This window comes from Marmota flaviventris, chromosome 11, assembly GCF_047511675.1.
Source record: "Marmota flaviventris isolate mMarFla1 chromosome 11, mMarFla1.hap1, whole genome shotgun sequence".
NCBI lineage: Eukaryota > Metazoa > Chordata > Mammalia > Rodentia > Sciuridae > Marmota > Marmota flaviventris.
This window is the reverse complement of record NC_092508.1, coordinates 9,028,560-9,052,242: the sequence shown is the minus strand read 5'-3', so window position 1 is coordinate 9,052,242 and position 23,683 is coordinate 9,028,560. Positions and strand designations below refer to the sequence as shown.

The 23,683-nt window shown below is 39.6% G+C and overlaps 1 protein-coding gene and 1 pseudogene across 19 annotated transcripts in view; one reads left to right on the top strand and one right to left on the bottom strand.

The window, feature by feature from the left end:
• Window positions 1-2,625: 2,625 nt before the first annotated feature.
• Window positions 2,626-2,750, top strand: LOC114097995 (small nucleolar RNA SNORA51; annotated as a pseudogene).
• A 6,477-nt stretch (window positions 2,751-9,227) lies between these two features.
• Trip12 (thyroid hormone receptor interactor 12) overlaps window positions 9,228-23,683 on the bottom strand; it is a 148,088-nt gene continuing 133,632 nt past the window's right edge. For all 19 annotated transcript variants that reach the window (XM_071619576.1, XM_071619575.1, XM_027941980.2 and 16 more), the window contains 8 exons: window positions 19,192-19,306; window positions 18,722-18,876; window positions 17,573-17,737; window positions 14,096-14,260; window positions 12,536-12,649; window positions 10,676-10,770; window positions 10,312-10,415; window positions 9,228-9,770 (listed from right to left, as the gene is read on the bottom strand). In XM_071619576.1, coding sequence (XP_071475677.1) covers window positions 9,574-9,770; window positions 10,312-10,415; window positions 10,676-10,770; window positions 12,536-12,649; window positions 14,096-14,260; window positions 17,573-17,737; window positions 18,722-18,876; window positions 19,192-19,306 — 1,110 coding nt within the window. In that variant the 3' untranslated portion in view covers window positions 9,228-9,573. The remainder of the gene's footprint in view (window positions 9,771-10,311; window positions 10,416-10,675; window positions 10,771-12,535; window positions 12,650-14,095; window positions 14,261-17,572; window positions 17,738-18,721; window positions 18,877-19,191; window positions 19,307-23,683) is intronic.

Below are 23,683 nucleotides of genomic sequence, written 5' to 3'. Positions count from 1 at the left end.
TACAGAATGAAAGTTTTAGAGCAGATAGTCCACAAAACACTGCTGTGTTCAGTTCGCTGCGTGATGGCTGAGTTAAAGGCCAGTCTTCACTGATCCCGTCCTTTGCACCTGCCCACCAGTGAGTGAGTGAAACAAGAAACTCAGGCTCATCCACCCAGGGGAACCTGGAGTGAAGGCCCTGCTTAGCCCCTGTTCTCTGCTCTGGCACAGTGAAGACGTGCGTATCTGGAGGCTTCTCTGTGGCTTCCGAGGGAAGCCAAGAACCGGGCAGTGGAGGAAGCTGACGCTGCCAGCAAATCCTACAGCACCAACAAGACATTGCCTCCTGTCCTGCCAGGGATGCAGTCTGGCCTGTAGGTGCCAAGTGGCTTCTGGGGGGCCCCTCACAATTTCATCTTTATCATTTCTTGTTTATCCTCCCTTGTCAGCAGTGGTCAAATTGTTGTCTCCTTTTGCTATGAGACTAAAATAATTCTTACATTTTCTCCTTCTTTGCTGCCTATGCCAATCATATATATTGTGCTCTGAATTAGCGAGGCCTTGGCTGCTGGAGTACAAAAGTCAAGATTCGAGATACAAAAAACAAAAGATAAAAGCAGCACCTCCTTCTCTCTACAAAGATGCTGTTTGTTCTGCTTTGTTTTGCACTGCAAATCGAAATCATAACACTGATTTCCATGATGAGTATTGGACTCAGGAATCTAGAAGTCAGGAATTCTGTTTTCTCCCCAACCTGGATACCAAGTGTCCATGGAGACAAAGAACTTTTGATAGTGCTGAAGGGCTGGGAAGGAGTGGAGACCAGGCAGCAGGGATGGAGATATTAAGCCTCATTAGGTCCTATCCCTTTGGGTATTGGGGGAGCTCTGATGGCCTCTTTGTGGGATGAGTCTGAATCAGTGTCATCCCTCTCCCTTTCCTGAGTTCCCCATATGACCCTGGATCCTCCACTCCCGAGAACCAAAGACAGGCAAGGAAGTCCACTCCTGGCCTCACGCCTCCCTGAGGACTGCACATGGCAGTGACACAGTGAAGGTCAGGGGAATCCTGGCCACCTCTAGGGCTGCACCAAGGGTGCCAGCATGTTTGCTAGTAAGGGAGTTGACATGCCTGCTGGGCACTGCTGGGCTCAACGGGGCCTTTGAGGTGATGCCTACACTCACCTCACCCTCTGACACAGAGGTTCAGAGAGACCAGGCAATCTGCTCAAGGTCACAGACTGAGGAAGCTCCCATCGCAGCTGGGGTCCCAATGCCCTCTGCTGAAACTTGTGCCTGCTCCTTCCTTCAGCTACCTCTTGTCACTGCTTGTCACTTGCTGAAAATATGTGTGAGCAACACCCAGAGATTTTTGCACAAAAGGGAATCCGGAGAGTCACACAGGGGCGGCCTTTGGGAGGAGGGACCCTCCTGTTCATCTGCTATGCAGGTGGTTTCTTTTTCCATTAAGAATTCCAGTGAATTCTGCAATTATCTTTGAGGAGAAAGGTGAGGGTACATGGGTAGAGAGTTCAGCTGGTATTTCATTCAACACTTAATCTTCAACAACCCTGGGCGGGGGTGAGAACCTCTTCATAGCAGACAGAAGAGGAACTTAGAAAGCTTGACTCCCTCAGCCCCAATTTGAAAGTTACTCAAACTTTTGCTTGTTTAATGTTGCCATGTTGCTTAAACTCAAATGTTGCTCTCATTTCTTTTTGTCATTTAACCTTCAGGCCCACACAGAACCATTGGCAGACGTGGGAGCCTATAAACGGTAGACTTTCTTGGAAGAAAACCTTCCTGGAAGAGAAACAAGGAACCATTGGCAAATAGCATCAGCAGCTTCTGCTTCTCATCTCTAAAACTTTACTATGCTTTTTCAAGTTCCATAGTGGCTCCCTAAGGACATGTCAAGAACCTCAGAATATTTATATGGCAATGGCGCAGGCTTTACCTTTAGGTGAAAGCTAAAGAACTTAGGAAGAGAAGCTTATCCTGATTATCTGGGTGGACTTAAGTCCAATCATACCTGTCCCTGAAAGAAAGAGACTTGCAGAAGGGAAGGGTGACCAGGGAGCAGACCCTGCAAGGATGAGGTCTCTAGCAGAGAACTGCAGAAGCCACCACAGTGGGGAGAGGCAAGACATGGATTCTCTTAGAGACTTCAGAGGGAGTGTGACCTGGCTAAGGCCTGGATTTTGGCCCGTGATACTGATTTGTAGTAATTTGCATTCAGTGCATCATACTGTTCTCTACTCATAATCAATGAGCAGCCCCAGAAGCTAATACATAAATTAAGTTAAAAATGCTCCCCTGTTCTCATTTCCTGAAGAAATGTGGTTGGTGGGTCTCTCTCCACTTGACTGCTGTGGGGAGGTATGGACAGAAGCAATTCTCTTGACCCATTTCTTCAAACTTTTTGTGTATATAATCTACAGATTTAATGCAACCTTCATCAACATGCCAATGACACTCTTCACAGACCTAGGGAAAACAGTCCTAAAACTCATATGGAAGAATGAGACCCCAGAATACCCAAAGCAACCCAGAGCAAGAAGATGAGGCTGGAGGCATTGCAATACCTGATCTCAAACTATCTACAGAGCTATGGTAACAAAAATGGCAAGGGACTGGCTTAAAAACAGGCCTCCTGATGCTTACCACAGGCTGTGTTCTTCACTGACTATATAGAAAGAAGAGGCAGAGGAAGCCGACCCCATGCACTCCTCAGCCCTGTGCCTGGTCTGCACTGCGAATGGGGAAATGTGGAAAAAAGAAAAAAAAAAAGACATGAAAGTCAAAGAAAAGAAGAAAAAAGGGATTCATACCCAGAATGTATAAAGAACTCAGAAAAACCTCCAACCCCCCAAATAACCCAGTCAATAAGTGAGTAAATGACCTAAACAGTCATTTCTCAAAAGAAGAAATACAACTGGCCAACAAATATACAAAAAAAATGTTCAACATCTTTAATTGTCAGGGAAATGCAAATCAAAGCTACACTGTGATTTCATCTCATTCCTGTTAAAATGGCAATCATCAAAAATACAAATAATAATAAAAGGTGGCAAGGATACAGGGGAAAAGGTACACTTTATATTGCTAATGGGACTGCAAATTAGTATGACAACTCTGGAAAGCAGTATGCAGATTCCTCAAAGGGCTAGGAATGGAACCACCATATAACCCAGCTGTCCCACTCCTTGGTATTTATCCCAAAGACTAAAATCAGCATACTATAGGGATACAGTCACATCGACATTTATAGCAGTGCAATTCACAATAGCCAAATTAGGGAGGGAAACATCCCCCGTGCCTGTCAATAGATGAATGGATAAAGAAAATGTGGTACACATATACAGTGTAAGTTATATACACAATGGAGTTCTACTCAGCCATAAAGGAGAATGAAATTATGGCATTTGTTGGTAAATGGATGGAATCGTGCTAAGTGAAATAAGCCAGATTCCAAGCTAGAGAGAAGAAAAGATTTTTAAAAAGGGAGGGGGGGGGGATCTTAAGAAAACAGAAGGGAGAACAGGTAGAGAGGAGGAAAGAGACCAAAGAGGAAAGTGGAGAGGACAACAAGGGGAGATAGTGGGAAATGCAATTGAGCAAATTATGCTATAAGCATGTATGAATGTCATAATAACTCCCCCATTATGTATAATTATAATAACCGTAATTTTAAACGGTATGTAAAGAGAAAAGAAAGTCGAAAGCTCTGACTTGAATATTTAACATCATCAGAACCACTGAACTTTTCTTCTTAGTGGATTTAGTTAAGAAAAATGGGACAGCTGTGGAAGCTCTCCTTTAAGCTGGAGGTCAGAGGTCAGAGGACACCTTCCTATAGAAGGAAGTGGTAGGGAAGAACTGTGGCTTTCTCTGACTAAAGGTAACTTTTGCATTCCTCTTGCACCTGCTTATCAGTTACTAACTACAATAATTGGTTGCGTGTGACAGTAGAAAGCTCCCAAAGCTGCCACATGTGATCATGCTTTCTCAACCAGGGGAATATAGCGCTTCCATCTGGGATACCTGGAGGTACTAGAGGACATTTAAGATTTTCATGATGACTGGAAGCATAGATGTCAGATGCTTTGCTCAACCCTCCACCTGGAATTGTGCCAACCAAAGTGCCTGTGCCTTGAGAAATACGGAAGACATTTCAAAGCATCAACATCTGAGACTCCAATGACATTAAAGCATGACCCCAGTGATCACTGAAGTGGTTTGACAAATGCAGACAATAAGGCCCAGCAAGATTAGGAGTCACATTCCTGGCTGGAAAGTGAGCCAGGGCTCTGTCAGGCCTCCAGGCTCTACCAAGGTTATTTTCAGAAAGCCCTTTACACAGCTGTGCGAGTTATCACACCTCCAGGGACTCCTAGATTCCAAGAGTTGTATGATCTGTTTTCTGGATTCTGTTTGTTTTGCTTTTGGGTATTGGGGATCAACCTGGGCCTCATGCATGCCAGGCAATGGGAATAGAAGAGGACTGACTGGATGAGTAAGTTTTAACAAAGGCCCAAAATTCCCTTATTAAGAAAGGAACAGCAGGAGCTGAGAGCATAGAAGAGCAAGTGCCTAGCATGCTCCAGGCCCTGGAGCAACTGCCATGATGTCCGAGCACTGCAAAGGGGGAAAAAAAGGAAATAACAGACTGAGCCCATTGGGATTTCCTTGTATAACTACCAACTTTACAATCATTTCAGGAAGTAGCAGCTGCTCATTAACAGTGAGTAACTCGTCCTTTTTCAAGCTGGACTTGAGTCTTCTGTCCTGACATTCCTCAGTATAATTTTCTTAATAATGTAAATTCCAAACATGATGTCTCCAATGAATATTTTGACATATTTTTTAGCCTCAGAGGATAAAATCTATTACTAAAACCTCAGCTCCCAGTGAGAGTGTACTCATCTAACACATGTGCCTGCCTCAAAGCCACAGAGGGCACTTGAGAGACTTTGAGTGTCAAAGTCTCAAGGCAAATTTTTGAGGACTAAATATGCATTTTGGGGTTCCCCTGCAGATTCTTACATAAGGACAGCAATACTCCTATGAAGCATCAGCTGTGACCTCCCAGCATGTCTCAAATGGGAGGGGAATTGATGTGGCAAACTGAATAACTTGAGGTCTCACATCTGGCTGAGACAAATGCCAGGAACATGTGGCTTCAGTAAGCGCATGTTATATGAGAGTTGTAATGCAGTGGCCACACATTCCATTCTCCTTCAAACGCGTGGTGGACTTTCAATGCCTTGGTCTCAAAAGGGAGACTGTGTACCCAACAACTGCCATGATGTAAAACTTCATCCATATAATCAATTAACATGCCGACATCAGTTCAATTACACCAACCAAGTGCAGTTAACCAGTCCCTACAGAAGTGGTAACAGATAGCAAGTTGGTCATGAACTTGCCATCTTTTCCTGTCTCATGGAAGGCATGGAGTTAGCAGCACCTTTCATGTGTGACTTAGTCCTTTCACCAACCATGAGATTCATCAAAGGAAAAATGTTTTTTTTTCCTTAGGCAGTTATACCAAGACAATGTGTGTCTGTGTGCATGTGTGTACACAGTTTTTGTTTTCATTTCTCAATAGCAAAAAGCCTAAACCCCTCCACACCAAAAAACAAAACCAGTTATTACTCTTAAAAAACCCATCTCTCTTTCACTTCCTAAATCAATTCTTTCTTCCGTTCCAGCAACAGGTAGAGAACCAGTTGTGAACAGTGACTTCATGTTCTTCCAACCGAGTTGATTGCACATTTTCACATATTTTCCAATCCCAAAGGCACCATTTCACCAGTTCACAGGAGCACCTTCTGCAAGTTCAAATGTCTCTTCACAAGTAACAGGGCCATCTCTCTAAATGTCTTCTGTACTGTTCTCCACTCTCTGCCTCCAAAAAAGAGAAGATTGCTACATTACTTAGCAAAATAACCTTCCCCCAAACCAGCCATATAAACACCACTCCTCCAAAGAACCCTCTAGTTGTGCATAATAAAACTGACCATGTAGGATAATGCTGTTTATTAAAAAATATAGTCAGGGAGAAGGAAGTCAGTGCATTTATGCAATTTTACATACACATTTGTAGTTTGAGGTTCCATTATTCCAACAGTTCATATAAATCACTGTTTCAGATAAAAGAAAAAAAAAAAAAACCACTTTACACAGATCAGCAATTGGTAATAGGTTTGGTAATGAGTAGGCTTGTAGTAAAAATAAAACCACCTCTTCCATTATTAAAGAATGCCTCCTTTATGCGGAATAAGTCTTCGAGAGTTATGAACTTTTTCTTAAGTATCGTTAACTTCAATTTCTTGGAAAATGGCCAATTCTTTTTTCTTTCCATGTAAGTGCTATTCTAGATTTTTTTTTTTTTTGAGGTAATAAAGAATTTTCAGAGATTTGTCACTAGGTTCTCCTTAAGGTACTGTGTGTGCCAACTACTGCAGTGTCAAACCCGACTCATACAAAACCATTTCTCAGAGAATTATACAGAATATGACATTTCCAAACAATGTTCTCATTACAACAGAGGAAACAAAATGCCCCCCCCCCAAATAAAGCCTAAAATTGGTAAATTAAAGGGTGATAATTTCTGCTAATGGGGAATGAATGGCCTCCAGAATCACCCAAAAGGGATTTGGCTTGTGACTGAGCACAGTATTTTACCACATTTTTTCTTGGATTAGCAATGGCATTTCCCACTTCCTGAGCTCATACTAACAGGAATTGAGGGGGACAGCCTCAACCCATGATGAACTAGAGGGAAACCTCAAACTCATAATTTGTACGGGATAACCCTTCTTGTGGAAAATCAAGTTGGATGCAATTCCTGGAAGCAGAAGCTGGTGCTCTGTCCCCTAGCTTTTGGGCCTTTCTGCAAGATGCCTTAGGGAAGTCACTCCAGAACAGGAAAAGAGTGTCCCAATCAGCACACCACTCCTTTCCATGGGGTATCCAACTCAAGAGTTAACAGGCAAACCCAGAAAAGAGAAACGTTTAGCATACTACTTCCTCATAGAAGAAATTTCTGATTACAAACATGGAGAACCAGAGCCCAAGCATTTGAGGAGGAATCTGCAATCCTAATACAAGTGGTGTGGCTAAGACATCTAGACTGCACCTGTGCCTGCTCCCCATCAGACACCAGAACTTACTTTACTTGTGGGCGGATAGGGATAGGTGGTGATATTTAACCACCTAAGTGCAACAGGTAACATGTTCTTACAAAGCAGATCAGATGAGCAACTACATGACAATACTGATTTTGTGACGGCTGTAAACAACATCTGGTTGACTTCATTTCAGCAAGAATTAAAGGAAAAATCACTACCCAAGTGTCTACGTGTTTAAAGCATACTAGAATTGGTGCTTATTGAGAGGACTGTTGAGCAAATTAACTCCATTTGCTGGAGAAACAGCAAATGAAGTACACGCTTTTTCCTTTTGAGGCATTAAGACCTCTGCCAAGAGACAGCGCTTTAAATCGGGAAGAGTTTTCCTGACCCAAATGAATCAAACGTCCCATGCGTGAAAGAAGAAATAAGACTGAAAACTGGTAACTACTGACACTCAAACACTCCGACTCCAGAGTCGAAGTCAAAAGCACTTATGTCCTCCTTAGATGCTGGAATCAATGAGGCCAAATCTACCAGGACTACACCATGGGTAAAATGCAAAATCTAGATGTTTTAATATGAAACATTATTTTGTCTACATACACGTCTTTTAAAAATGAGAAAAATCTGTATTGTTTGTGAAAAGATATTGGAACTGATAACAAAGGCAGTCATTAATTTCACCCAACTAACCTGCTCGGCTCCTATGCTGTCAGTGGTGAAACTGCAGAAACCCAACTCCAATTTCAGGACAAAGCTATGCATTCATCAGCCTCTTCAAGGACAGGAGCCTCCCCAGCCCCCAATTCTTCTGTCCCATTCTCCCCATTTAGTGGGATTACTGTCCAAGTTAACTCTCAGGAGAGGATTTTTCATACAAGGCTATGTAAGTGTAAAAGAATGAAATACCCTAAATGAGACACTAAGTTTCTTCTTGGGTGGTGGGACGGGGAAAGGAGCTTCTGTGTAAATTAAGACTTTGGAAGATTGGTAAACTTGATTTCTCAAAGTTCAGTTAAAAAAATGGCTTCTCTATCATTTTCAAAGAGATGAAGTATGGAAAATTCTAATTTATGTAACCGACTTAATTTTTAACCTTAGAAGGAAGGAATCTTCTGTTTTCTTTCCACACTTTATGATCTTTAAGTTACTATTATAAATTGTTTACTAGTAAAATCAACCATGACCCAAATCATGGAGATGTGATTTACTTGCATTGGTATACATACATCTGTACAGTTGAACACTATGCATACAGCACAGAACTATAAACAAAAAGGTGAAGCAAACTTTATTTATTTTCAGGTAAAAACATTAACCTGATGGATTATTGCAGATTTGAGAAGTCAGCACATCAAACAAATGGACAGCATCGCTTACAGGTGTGTTTATCTGTGTGGAGGCAAAGGCTGAACTGTTTGTCCCAAGTTAGCACTGGGAGAAGGGGAAGAAGAGTGAAAGACAGAAAGAAGACTGAGAAAAGAAATTAAAATAAGAACAAGGGATAAACTATTTTTACTCTAAGAGGGAATGAAAACTGCTTGTTTAAAACTTTACATTAATTTAAAATGCTCTGGTCATAGAATAAATACTGGCCAGCCCAAGCTGTAGAATTTTTGGCCAACACAAAAGAAATGAATGAACCTTCCTCTTCTCCATCCCAGAGGCTGTTGCTGCTAGAATTGCCATGTAAACAGTCCTAGTGTGTTGACTGGTAAAAAGCCAGAAATACCCTACAACTCTATTAAAACTAAGCTATAAGAAAAGTCTACCTAGTTACAAAGGCTGAATTATAGACAATATTATTTCAACGTAATGAATTTTAAATTATATTTTAATTTGAGAGAACACGGGACAACAAAAGCTCACAGCTCAGGAAACGTAACTGTGAGTGTTGTATTAAAAACAACAACAAAACCCTGTGTGAAATGCACAGAGAATAATGTGTTGGAGAGGAAATTATAGGGAATTAAGAAGCACAGAGAGCTGGTCTACTCAACTATAGTTGTCAAATACATGTGAACTTTAATTTCTGCACTTAATGTAAAAGATTTGTCTCTGGAAGAAACAAAACTGCAGACTTAGCTAGATGGATACACACAGCCCAGAATTAAACTGCACAGCGACATTTATTGTTCCAGCCTGGAAAAACATCCCTTTTTTAAATTTCACACAGCAAAGCAAGTTAAAAACTTCACTCATCAAATAAATGATAATTTAAACAAGAACTTGCTAAAGAAACCTCATCACAACAACGCTTTAGGGCCTGATCACTTTTAAGTCCATGGGGCCATTAATGAATATCAACCAAGCGTCTCTTTATAATCTGCAAGCCGTTTTTCCTACAACAAGAAGGCGTAACATGTTTCCTTGACTCAGGTGATACAGTTAGAAAAGAAATCATGATTTTTTTTTTTCTTTTGCTGTAACAGGCAGACACTGACTTCTTGTTGTGATCAGGAGAGATGGAATGACTGCTGCCCTTCTCTTGCTGCTATCAACAGTTTGTCACGCATTATCTCAATGCTTGAATAGTCCGGCAACTTAAGATAGTTCACACAAGTCATTACAGAGGGTAAGAAGTCATCTGGGTTTTCTGTTGATTCAAATGTTTTCCGGACAATTGTCAAAGGTGGGTTCAGACTCCGGAATCCTGAGTAAGAGAAAAAGCAGACAGACCAAGGAATTTGGTGAGTTGTTTTTCTCTCCCCCACCCCCCAATGCTATTACTCTCAGAAAACATTACACTGCTGTGCTGTATGGTATTACTACACGCATAAGGCATTCTTTCTTGCCTGCCAACTACTTTCAATACATATTTAGAACCTGCTTTATTTATGTATCACTTTAAAATCGTTGCCTAACAGTTTCATTTTCTGAGTTTTTAAAACAGAGTACTAATACAACTTAATTATTTTAACAATCCACTACTCTCATCTAAGTCAACTAAAATTTATGATGTACAACTTCCATAGAATTTTACTGAAGTAGCATTACATGTAATTCTATTTCAAGATAATCTCTATGAATATTTCTGCTAGTGGTATCTTAATGTACTTCTAGAAACAAACTGAAAACTTACAACATTATGATATTGGAATAGTTAAGAATCTTCTATGCTGGTACTGAAGTTCACACACATGTACAACCACAGGTAGAGTAATAGCTAAGTATCAACATCATATCATACCCACCTCCAACAGGCAATCGTGGGCTTCCAGTCACAAACTGGAGAAACAACCTCTGCTGCTCATTATCAAAACTACTGAGAATCTCAAACAAGAACTTCACAGCCCGACTACAAAAAGAAATATACCAAAATTATTTCTTCATGATAAAATACAGTTTTAAAATTTACCCAATCTGCAACCCCAGATAATTTCAATATGGTTGCATGTGTATTCTCATTACAATTCACTATGAAATCAAATTTGTTAGTTTGGCTGTTTTAGCTGAAATCTACAAGGAATGACGGTAGCTGTAAACTTTTGTATACACACACACACCCCTTCCAAATTTGTGGCTATCAGATGAAAAGCTGGCAGACCCAGTGCTCACCTGTCATGTGTATAACCGTGGTCAGGCCTGCAGCACTCCATCAAGGTCTTTGCATCCCAAGTGTCTGCTTTACTGCCACATAGGAGCTGATCCAGCTTTGAGTTTAAGTAAGGATAGAGAATGATTAAAGAAGAAATCTGTAAACCTGAGTGAAAATAAAAGTCTATACATTGAGTAGGAGTATCATGTTCAGTACTGAAACCTTCTGCTTTAGGACCTCTTCATAGGCTGTGCTCTTCTATCACATTCAGATATTTCCTTTCCTCTTCGGTTGCACATTAATAGGTATCCTGTGCATCTGCAGGGACTAGATTCTAGAGAAGGGTTTGATACCCTGAATTCTACTTTTCCTATCCTGTATCATTACTTTAGAGGATGCAAATTGATAATCTGCTTCCAACCAGGGGGATTTTTTTTTCCAGTAAATTCTGGTTTTCAGAAATACAGTTAACAGAACAGAGTAACAGAAGTCAAGAGATCCAAAACTGAGCTAGAGAAAAGTAGACCAGAAAGCTAAAGTGGGACACAGCAAACAGGCAGGGTTTTATATTTTATAAAGAGGCACATCTTTGCCACATGGATGTTTGTTTGGGGACCGAAAATAAAAATAAGAAGTATTTTTGTGTCCTTATGAAATGGAACACTAATTTCAAACTAAGACATTTTTCCTCTGGTTAACTGCCCATTTGTGGAAGACTGCAAGTTTGAGAAAATTCAGTTCAAGGAAAATGGAGTTTAATACATATTATATGTCACTCAATGTCAAGTATATTATGTATCTGTTCAATTTTCATTATCCTATAAATTGTAGTTCATTCCAATTCTATAAGATAGGGATTATCCCAATTTTACAGATGAAACAGTCATATCAGATACAATAACTTGGATAAGGTTATGCAGCTAAATGATGCATAAGAACCAGGCCTCAATTCCAGAAACCATACTTGCTGCTTTCAATTCCAGGTGACACACAGTCCCTTTAAGTGCCAAGAACATGCCATACTTAAATAAGCAGCAAATCAAAGAGGACATAAAAATAATTGAGACTAAAATACTAAGTCACTCCAAGATTTCCAGAGTCAGACAGTAAATAAATGTGCACTCTAAAACTCTTAAATAAACAAGCAAACAACAAGGTTTCTAAACTGTTAAACCTAATACAATTAGGCCTTTCTATGACATCTCACTACCAATTAAGTAGTTTTTGAGAGTCTTATTGTACTTCAAGGATTAACTGGAGTGGGGGCAGGGGAGGGAGGAAGGGAGAAGGTGGGGGAGATAGAGACAGACAGACACAGACACACACACACACACACAGACACACACACACACACACAGTATGTGTGTGTGTGTGTGTGGCTAGAGGTCTAAGGGTGTGGGTGGGGAGTGTTTTGGGGATTGAACCCAGGGCCTCATGCATGCTAGGCAAGCACTCTACTACTGAGCCACATCCCAGCACAAGGATTAATTTAGATAATGAAACAATGTTTCATCTAGTCCAGAAATTTAAAAGGTAAAATCTCCCCAGTGTCACTTCATTGTGAGAATGTCCCTGCAGCCTAACCTGCAGAGTATGCCTCATACACCCCAAGTCCCATTCTCTACCAAGAGCATCAAGAGTGACTACTGACAGAGACATTATGCCTACCCTATTGCATCAGGACCCACTCCCCTCTCCTAGAGGGGACACCTATTTAATATTTCTGTCTTTCCCCAAATTCTAGACCCTGCTCCCAAACCCCATTTTTTTTCCTTTTTTGAATAACAGGGTCTTTGATTAGATAGCATATAAACATTCTACTAAGATAATTATAGGTACAGAACAAGAAATGGACATTTCTTTAGACATAAGCTACTCACTTCCTCTGGGTAGAAGTACTGAAGATGACTGAGTGGGAAAACTGATTCAAATCCATCTCTGAACGAATCAAATTGTCTAGAAACGCCTTCATTTAGTGCCCAGAATATTACCAGCTGCAAACAGAAAAGTATTTTAAAAACAAAATTTTATATCTTTCTACTATTTAATATGTGGCAATATAAAGTAAACTGCCTTTCTGGATCATTTTTAAAAAAACAAACAACAACAACAAAACCATGCTGTTCAGTCTTGAAATTACCTCTCAGAAAACTGCATGAGGAAAAGTTCAGGTCAACTTCAGGCTTTGAAAATGGGGTGTGTGTTGGCGGGGGTCGGGGTGGGACAATGCATTTACATGTAGTGTGTTTTAAAAATTCATTTATGTAAAACCCTACAGTATACTTACATAACCTTACCAGATAAGAATTTTCTATCAAGAATTAAAGACAACACTTCAAGATTCAAAATTAGCAACTATTAAGGATTTTCAAAGTGGGATGCTTAGTTTTAAATGTAGTTAAGTTATGGAGACCCAACCTTTCTGCAGTGTATGCTTCCTCTCAGAAATAGGCAGAACCTGGGCATGCAGGTACATAAAAATTAAGGGTAAGAAAAAGCAAATCTAGCTATCAACAGCCCTGGCTAATCCACTGGCTACAGAAAGAGAACATATTCAGATAGAAATGAAAACATTAGTGTTTTGCTGATAGAAAAATACAAGCATTATTACACATTATTTATTTGCTAATAATTTCTTTCATAGTTAGTACAAGAAATAGTCCTACTACCTGTTAAAATTAGTTAAGAGATTATAAACTTGATGGGTAATGGGAGCTTGGATATTATTTAATCTATGTTTTCTCTTTGAACTTGATGAATAAGCTAGATGTCCATAGCCAAGATGGTATATAAAAGTGAGGCCTAGGTGTATGTAGATATTCTGGCTTGAAACAAGTGCTATTTCCACCCAGTGTCAGGATAAAATCAAAACAAATTCTTCTAACACTGGTAATATAAAACTTAACTTTGATATAAAATTACTTTTCCTCAATTTAGCAAATAATAGTCAAGGCCCACAAGTTAATAATCTGACAGTCTTACCAAACAGAGAAGTGTGTGTGTATGTGTGCACACGTACATACACATGTATGTTTTGGAGGCATTTTTGTCAATCTAGTTGCTTTGAAGGAAAGGCAGAAACACAGTAATGAGAACACAAGTGACAGCTCCTTATTATGGACTTTTTTTCTTCAAGGGAATGTGGTATACCTGCATTATATCCAAGCTTGAGGATAGGTAATTTAGGTTATAAAAGGCATAAAGAGATATCTGGTATGTTCTCTAAACAGCAAACAGAAGCTAAGACCTGAAAAAGTGGCCTTCATGAATGGTCTGGGAACAGGGAAGGTCTCGCTTAAGCGACAGTCCATGTAGGCAGAAGCCAAATGAACCGGCTTCACTGAATGAGGTCCCTTCTCTTCCCCCTTCATGGGAGTACAAGAGGCAAAGTCCTAATCCCCACAGCTGACCTGTTCCCCAAAAGACACATGATTACGCACTCTTAGATACTCCTCTAAATTGTGGATAGTGACTGGTATATCCTTCCCTCCTTTCTTCAGTTCGATGTTGGGAAACCCTGGTAGTGTGAAATCCAATCCTAGATCTTCAACTGAGCAGCCATTCATAGTAAGGGTTTCTAATGCATATTGTAGACTCTCTTTGGTCTTCAGGGTAGGAAGAAAAAAAAAAAAAGGTGTCAAACACAAGAGTTCACTGTTAAAATATAATCCAATACAGATGATGAGTTTTTTCTCCATCTCTTAAACCTATTTACTCATTTATTTTTGGACATACTCTACACATGACCAAGTCACTGTAATCTGAGATCACAAAAAAGTTTGTTAAGCACCATAGAATCCAACTATTTTTGGATTAGGAAACAAAATTGCTGGAGGATCCTCTACATAGAGATACTGTTGCTTGCTTTAAGCATATGCAAATCAAATTTCACAGAGTCTGTTACATTTTGAGTAATGGTTGATCTGAAGAGTGAACCAAAAAAACCCAGATAAACTTTTTGTAAATTCTAAGCTAATCTTGATAAACCAAATAGATAATAATGAGTAATACAGTTGGGAAATTGTAAATAGAGAATGTACTATTTAATAATGGTAATTAACTTTGCGCATGCGCACGCGCGCGCGCGCGCGCGCACACACACACACACACACACACACTGCAAAGCTCAACTCTAAAGAACACCTTGAAGATGCTTCCTTCAACTACTTTTGGCCTCCAAGCATAACCAATTTGTATTCATACAGTAATGCTGTGATGAAGAAAGAGGCTTCCAAGAAAATCTTAAGAAAAGTTGAATCATACTCTGAAAATAAAAACAGACTATTACTCACTTTTTAAAAAGGTCTCTATATAAAATACTGTTAATTAGATCAAGAATCAAAGACCAATGTGCAAGAATGCACATTCTGTCTGAAAATAAGAGACATTCTATAGAGAAGTAAAAGGCAAATGGCTTTCCAGAGTAGAAGTGCCTCTGTGCATAAGTGATTATGGTGCAGAAAATCACTTATTCAAACTGCAAAAGGCTAGGAAGTTCTGACTATTATATTACTTTTTTAAAGAGGAAACTTGGGGTGGGAATATAGCTTAGTGGTAGAATACTTCCTTGGCATGCACAAGGCCACAGGTTCAAATCCCAGTCCCCAGTAAAGGAAGTGAGGAAGTGGAGGAAGAGAAAGAAAGGAAGGAAAGGAAAATTGTTTAGGAAAGTTATTAGGATGCCAGATAATTGAGAAGGAATTGAAAAGGGAAGTAGCAGGTTACTTAAGATTAAGAGGAAATGTAGTTGTTGAGGGTTATGAGCACTTTTACTTTCCCACCAAAACAACAAGACCCATGTTAAGCTTTTATCCATTACTTGAGGACTCCCAAACAGAGGCTTTCTCATTCACATCTTTTTTTCAGCAAAACAATTTTTTAAAAAATTAAAGGAGGTATTAGTTTATAGTCACCCACTAGAAAGTCAAGACTGTCCCCACACCTCCAGTCACTATTATTCCAATCTAAGTCTCTTCCCTCATATCTATTTATTATGTAGACATGCAATACAAACAAAGTGCATAGGATAGGAATCCATAATATACAAATATATCCAGGATGTTTACAAGAAATTTACTGTTATCTAGACCTCATATATTAAATTGAAAGCTAAGTTTTAGCACATTTTCCGTGTAACTTTTGAGAATTTAACTACCAGGGAGAATCTGAGCCAAAACAATTTGCCTCATCTATATACTTTGGGCAGGGATGGGGGTACCAGGGATTGACTTAGGGGCACTTGACCACTGAGCCACATCCTCAGCCCTCTTTTGTATTTAGAGACAGGGTCTCACTGAGTTGCTTAGTGCCTCACTTTTGTTGACGCTGGCTTTGAACTCATGAGTCTCCTGCTTCAACCTCCCAAGCTGCTGGGATTACAGGCATGCGCCACCATGCCCAGCCTCATCTGTATACAGCCTCATCTGTATACATTATAAAATAACAGGATAGGATATTTCAGAATGTGGCCGTTTCTCATGCTCTGGCTGAAAGTTGGTTAATACAATAAGTCAATTTCTGGAGTACAGAATTTGTACTATGCAATTTTATACTTTTAAACTGACAACCATAAGGAATAATAAAGGGTAAAAGAACAAATATCAAAAGTAAACCACTGTGAAGAGAACTGTGGTAGCACATGGCCTATGACAAGGATATCTAACAGCCTGGGCTTAAGTTCCAGCTTTAACCTATCTGCCTTCCATTTTCCACCTGTAAAGTGAGACACCAACAATACCTAATTCTCACAGGGTTGTTGTGAGGATTCAAGAAATTCATACATGTAAGGCACCTGGAACATGCCACAGTTTTACCTCTTCCCTCCTCCTCCTTTTTTAGAGAGGAAGGCAGGGGCATTATTTACCTATGACCCTATCCTAAACAACACTGCAGTTCTTTAAAACTTGCTAAATTGGTCAATGTAAACCTAAACTGTTCTAAAAATTCTAACACATCAGATCTTGTATGGGGAAAAAAAAAAAATGGGCTTGCATTCTTTAAATGCTAGTTTCTCTTAATAACCATTTTTCTAAGAAAACATCACTTAATAATCACTTGGGCTAGGGTTCGATCCTCAGCACCACATAAAGGTAAATAAATAAAATAAAGGTATTGTGTCTAATTACAACTAAAAAATATTTTTAAAAAATAATTACCAATTTGGGAAACAAAAATGAAGCTCCTTACCAATCATCTCCCTGATTAAAAAAAAATAAAAAGCACTCTAAAACCCCAACCCTCTTCTGTATGCTCCTTTCTAACTCATGAAGACAACTGACACTCCCCCTTGATTCAGAAACACAATTGTTACTCTCCACTATCTACACTTTTTATGAAGAGAGCTGATTTAACAAAACACTGGTCTATGTTACCTGCCCAGATAGAAGCTATCTGGGACGGTGACACTTTTAAAACAAGACAACCTTATTTTCTTCTAATACCAGATACAGAACTGCTATTAATTTCAGATTGCACCAAATGACTTTTTAAATTTGTTAATATGTACATCAAAAAATATAGTAATGATATGAAACTTCAGATTATCCATGAGATATAACAGAGAAACCTCAACCTGTGCTCCCAAGAAAAGTGGACATTTACCAGGACCTTCGAAGAGACCTTTCTGAAATCTCTAGATATTCAGTCTATATAGTCAATAAACAAGGTTTTTATTTATCATTTGTTTGGAAGGATATTTTATTTGGAAATCAAGTTGTATGCTAATTACTTGCTGTTGTTATAGATTATTTGGCCTACTGTAAAATAGTACATTTCAGTTAGTATAAAAATATTATTAAACAATCTCTATTATAAAGTTCAACATAAAACAACAACTGGTTCAATTACAAACCACTTATCAAAGACTGATCTTCCTAAAATAAAGAATTGATCCTCTTAACCACCTCTACTAAGCCTACCTGGGATTTATCCTGTTCCAGTCTTTTCTTCTGTCTGACAATGTCTTCTAGGTGATATACCGATCTGGCTACAACAGGGTCTATGTCAAACAAATCGTGTGATGTTAATGAAGTTTCTTGCCGTAGCATCCACTTATAAAAGGGTAAGCCGAGGGGAAGGTCCACCTGAAACAGAACATGCAAAACACTTAAACTGTCATAATGAGCTTCTGGAATTACCTCAAATCTCTTAGGTCATTTTAAAGGTCAAATAATGCCCAAGAAAGAAAATAATGTAGGAACTGTTTTCTCCCATTACGTGAAATTGAATACTTCAATTCAGTGCCCTAATCATTTGCAAAGGAATTCAGAATGATGAAGACTTCAGTAAACACTAGCACTAAAAAGGAAATCTTCCAATGGTGGACATATATTCTCTATAATACGTTTTACATGACGGCCTGTGAAATACCAAAAGGTATTTAGAGGAATTTTACTCTATTTTGAGTCAAGTAAACTCAATTCCACTGTAGTTTGTATTACCAAATATTATGAAACAAGGGGTTTAAGTGAAGAACTCATTATATTTAACCAGAAAAACAACGGAACTTCTAAAATAACTGATAAATTGTCCATACTCATAAATGTAAGCTTGTGAATTTGACATCAGATGAAAACGTCTTACATATACTGATAAAGTATCTCAGAAATTGTGAGAAGAGGAAATGAAGAAAAGTCCAGAAATATTCAAACCTCCATGAATACTGATTGAGTTATTTTCACAAGAGCACATTAATGAAAATTTAACAAGGTTCAGCTATATGTTCATGCTTAAAATTAAAAATGCAATGTCAAACAATTTTTTAAATATAATTAATGTTATTAGTAATGTTGCCTGATTGTCTGAACCCTTGACTACTCAAGAAGTGGTTCACAGTGGAACTGGACATCCCCTAGATGCTGCTCTGAAACTGTCTTGGGCAGTCAGACAGTTCACTACTGTCCTACTGAATCAGAACTCACATTTTTAATAAAATCCCCACGCATCCATATGCACCTTAGAGTTTGAGAAGCAGTGCCGAAAATATAGCACTGAGTGCAGGGGACTAAGGTACTTTAACATAACACTGTACACCAAAATTGTAGAAAAACAAATAATCCTAAACTTACCAATCTGAAATCCATGATAGCCTTAGCCATTAATTTTCCTAAGAAGCGAAACTTCATCTTAACCTTTGCGATATGAGCTGGCTTAGCTGTCCTACCAAAGGGAAGCGCAAACAGGCCCTGGAGGTTTTGAATATACTTGGTCCCTTCTTGGCTTCCTGTAAAACGAGCAATTCACCAACTTCAGATGATATTTCCAAAACCAAACCAAATCAAACCAAACCAAAAACCTGGTAACTAAGAACACTTAAGAAATTCAGGGTTCTCAAAACTGGAGAGCAGATTACTGAGTAAGAGCAGATTAATGAATAAGTCCTCTAGAGCTGAAGGACCTTCCCTGTTTGGTTAATGAGAAAAATATAAATGCTAGAAAGCAAGGGCAGAGAACATGGTTCAATAGAAATTAAAGATATTTCATAAACTGTAATTCCATTACCTGAATAACATACTCGCTGACTCACAGATTAAATTACCTTTTGGATTGCTAAGAGTTACTTCTTCACCTCTCCAGAGACCCAAGTCAGCTCTCTGTAGTTCCTGAGATACAAGTGCATAAAACTCCAGTGTAGGCCCAAGACCAGTACCAACCTACAAAAATGAAAGTAAAATGATTTCAGGATTTTATCTTTTAGGTTTTGGTTTTGTTTTGTTTTGGTACTAGGAGTTGAACCCAGGGGCACTTCACCAGGAAGCTACATCCCCAGCCCTTTTTATTTTGAGGCAGGATCTCACTAAGTTGCTGAGGCTGGCACTGAATGTAAAATCCTCCTGCCTTGATCTCCTGTAGTCACTGGGATTACAGGAGTATGTTACCATGCCTGGCCAACTGATTTCAAATTTTAGAAATTAAGGTTCTTTATTTCCCTCCCACCAGCCAATTTCTTGGCAACGTGGACACTAATGACAAACTGTTTACCAGGATGCATTAGAGATTTTCCAAATGTCCTAATTGGACATTTCTTCAGTCCTGATAATCTGGAACACGAACTAGCAATCCTTCACACATTTCCTATTCCCATGGCCCCAATATTTTAGCCATACAGCTTTAAGTCTATATACTGATAAAAGTACTGATGGTAATGCCACAGCTGTATGTCTTGCTTTCAGGGAACAACACTGCATTGTCTGGGTATAAATGTCTTTCCCATTTTTCTCTTTGGTGAACTGTTATTCCAAATCTAACTCAAATATCACCTTCTCAGGAGGAGCTTCCTTGTCTGCTGCCAAATGGTATGTCCCCTTCATCTCAGGGGTTATATTTCAGCACTTATTGAAATACTTTACCAAAACTTAATTACATATTTACATATTTCACATGAAAATATATTTCAGTCACTTCGCATCTCCTATAGGTAGCCATTTAATAGAGGTTTACGGAAATACAAATAAGGAAGGTCTGGATCCCTAGCACCCACAGGGCCAACAGCCTTGACAGGACACTTTTAAGTGCTTTTTAAGCCCCCACAGTATATTCAAGTTCCTAAGAGTTTTATCATCATTCACAATGGAGGGGAGGCCACATCATACAAGATTTTAATCTGGTTTAGTGCCTGGGTAGTGGCATTTAAAAAATAAGCTCCAAAAGTATCCATGCAGCCTTGAATGAAGCCATTATTCCACAAGATGCATGAAATGAACATCCCTAGGGCAGTGTTCACAGCCTCATCACTTCTTCATGTTCTAGCAAGATCCTACCAACTCAGATCATAAAGAAAAGACTGCAGCTAATGACAAGTTCACATCACAATTTATAGCCTAACTGAAATTTGTCAAGAAGGCTACATTTCACTTATAGTTTACGTGTAAACAAAAGGCACTATTTAAAAAAAAATAAACATGACTTTTATGAGACAATGGAGAGATGTGAACACTGGCTGGATATGTGATAATGTTAAGGAATTTTTATTATTTTTTAGATATGATAATGAATGGTAGTTTTATTTTTAAAAGCCTCTATCTGCTAGAGATACAAACTGAAATATAAATTTATAGGTGGAACCACAGAGTGTCTGGACTTTGCTTTACTTTAACATGGAAGAGGAAGACATGGGTGGGAATGAGGATGGGGTGGGCTGGCCAAGGTGGATTAGAGGTAGATAGGGATTCATTAGACTCATATGTATGCTCAAAATTCTCCATAATATAAAATAAAGTCAAATCAGATCAGCTGCTTCCCTCCGCACCTTAGGCTGGCCAATACAGTACAGCCAAATGCCAGCCCACATGGCCAGGACCCCTCCTCCTCCAGGCTTCTCTCTCTGCTTCTCAAAAGCTCTCAGCTTCACCACTGTTCCTGTGACTGGAACTCTCTGGGCACCTCACCCTGTAGCTTCCCAAGTATCAGTGTGGACAACACAAAGGACACTATTTACCTTATTACATTTACCCTTTTTTGGGCGGGTGAGGGGGACACCAAGGATTGAACCCAAGGGCACCCAACCACCGAGCAACATCCTCAGCCCTTTATTTTTTTACTTTGAGACAGGGTCTAGCTAAAGTTGCTTAGAGCCTCACTAAGCCTAGCTCTGAACCTGCAATCCTCCTGCCTCAGTCTCCCAAGCCACTGGGATTATGGGTGTGTGCTACCATGCCTGGCTATATTTACTTTAAAAAATGAAATAAAACAGATTAAAAGATTAAATGCAGTCACCAGAGTTAACTGATTTTCAAAACGGTGATCAGGTGGAACACGAAGATGACTTGATTAACCACCACCCCTCTGTTAGGATTCCACATTGGTAAATGGCATCACTAGTCATCCCACAAGGCAAGCTCCAATGGAAACCTTGCAGCCATTCTTGGCTCTCTTCTTCCTTGCTCCCCACAGTCCACACACTAAGCTCTGCTCTCAATAGTTTAAAATAATTGGCAATCTGACCCAACTGCCTTTTCTCTTATCTTGTCTACTGCTGGAGCCTTCTAAATGACTTCTGTAATGGCATTCCCAACCCAACACCCTATTCTCACAGGGCAAGACAGAACATTAGCAAACAGAAGCAACAGAAGCCCACGGCACTCCTTCACATCCTGATGCTTTCCTACCTTACCTGAAGCAAAATTCTCACTGTGGTCTGACATCCTATGATTTCTCTCCTGCTTCCTCCCAACATCTCTGACCACTGGCCTTCACTATTCTACCTTGACTCTACCCTTGCTCATGATGTTCTAATCACCCCCATTCTCCAACAGGCCAGGAATACTGCCTCACTATTGTGTGCCTCCGCCACACCGCCGTAGCCACTCTTCTCTCATATGGCACTCAAAAGTCACCTTATACTATCTTAACATCACTTGACCACACAGCCATACATGAATGTATGTCAGCCTTCCCAAAACAAAAGAAATACTCTATAACAATAGCAGCCTTGTATACTTCATTCTCCACTAAATCCAAGGCACTAGAGGAAAGAGGAGAGGGAAAGGAAGAAAAAGCAAAAAACCCTGCAGTAATACTTGGCATCCACCAGATGGGGTGCTTAAAAACTAGTTAATTCTTTCTCTTTTGGTATAAAATTATCCCATGTTAAGAAGTAGTCACTGATTCAATTAGTCTATTTCTTTCATCCAAATACTAAAACAGGCTTAACTTAAAACATTAAATCCCACGGGTGTAACTGAAGGTGCTTCCTTCATGAGTCTCCAGGGGAAGAAGGCCTAGGTGATAACAGCACGGGCAACACATGGCCCACCTGGGGCTACCCAGCACCCTATAGATCACACAGACCTTTCTAGACAAAAATTTCTACCCAGTCTCTCTGTGAAAAAGGTAGCTACTTTGGTTTTGATTCATTTCTGTTTTTAAAGGAAGGAAACTCAGTAAGGCTCTAGAAACAAAAATATATAAAAGCTGACAACTTGCCTTCAAACCCAAGTCTTTTCCCCTCAAAAATACTTCCCGTACAACAGGCAATGTTCTACCTGATTTACATCTTCTAGATCATTAATCATTCTAACAATATGACAAGGTGGATGCTTGTATTATACCCATGGTTGAGATGAGGACAATGCTGAGTTTATGGAACTTGCCTAAATACACAGTAAGTAGAGACACCAGGCTTCAATGTATGCCCCCAACCTTTCACCATCCCAAGGAGACCAAGTGCTTTGTAGACTTAAGTCCTAGGATCTGGGTGGCTTTTGAAGCCCAGAGACTGATTGATTCTTCCCTGGCTTACTTATCATTCCAATTAAAGATTCAAGTGATGTTGATGTGATATTTCAGATTAGAATTCTTCTGGAGTTAGTCATAAAATCTTCCTAAGTAATTTCTACAGCTGATTATGATTCACAGCTTCACAGCCCTATGCATCTTTAAAGCCAGTGCTTAAAGGATAGGGGGACCACCTCCTCCCCCAGTGAAGCCAGGTCCTGCAATAGGTAAGACCCATCAAGGAAGATCATAGAACCTTGATTTCTGCACCAGCATTTCAATCCTGGTCTTAGAACAGTCAGTGTGAGGCCATTCTGAGCTTGTTTATGTTTCATGTAAGATGCAATTTGAACAGAACCATGAAGGATGGAAAAGATATTCCTGGCGAGAGAAAAGTATGTTGGAATAAAAAAAAATAGAAAGCATGTTTAAACAAAGCAAGCACACCAAGTTGGTTAGAGCAAAGGTTTTGTAGCATTTAAGTAAGAAACAAGAATATGTAAACATATAAGAACTATATCCTCTGAGCAAAAGCCAAGATGGGGAGGGATGGAAAACAAATGACACTTCCAGAGCAGAACTCACCAATTACCACCTCTCCCCATCTATGATTCAGCCCCACCTACTGCTGGAAGCCAGTGCCCCCCCCCCCCCCCCCGCATCACTCCACTAAGGTCTAACTGAACAGCTTACTTTCCCACAAGCCTTTCCCCACATCCCCAAGACAGGACCCCTAGAGTATGAAAGCCTTATCACTTGGCACCCATACCACTCACTTGCCACACACCCTTTTGTGCTTTTGTCTTGTGCCTCCC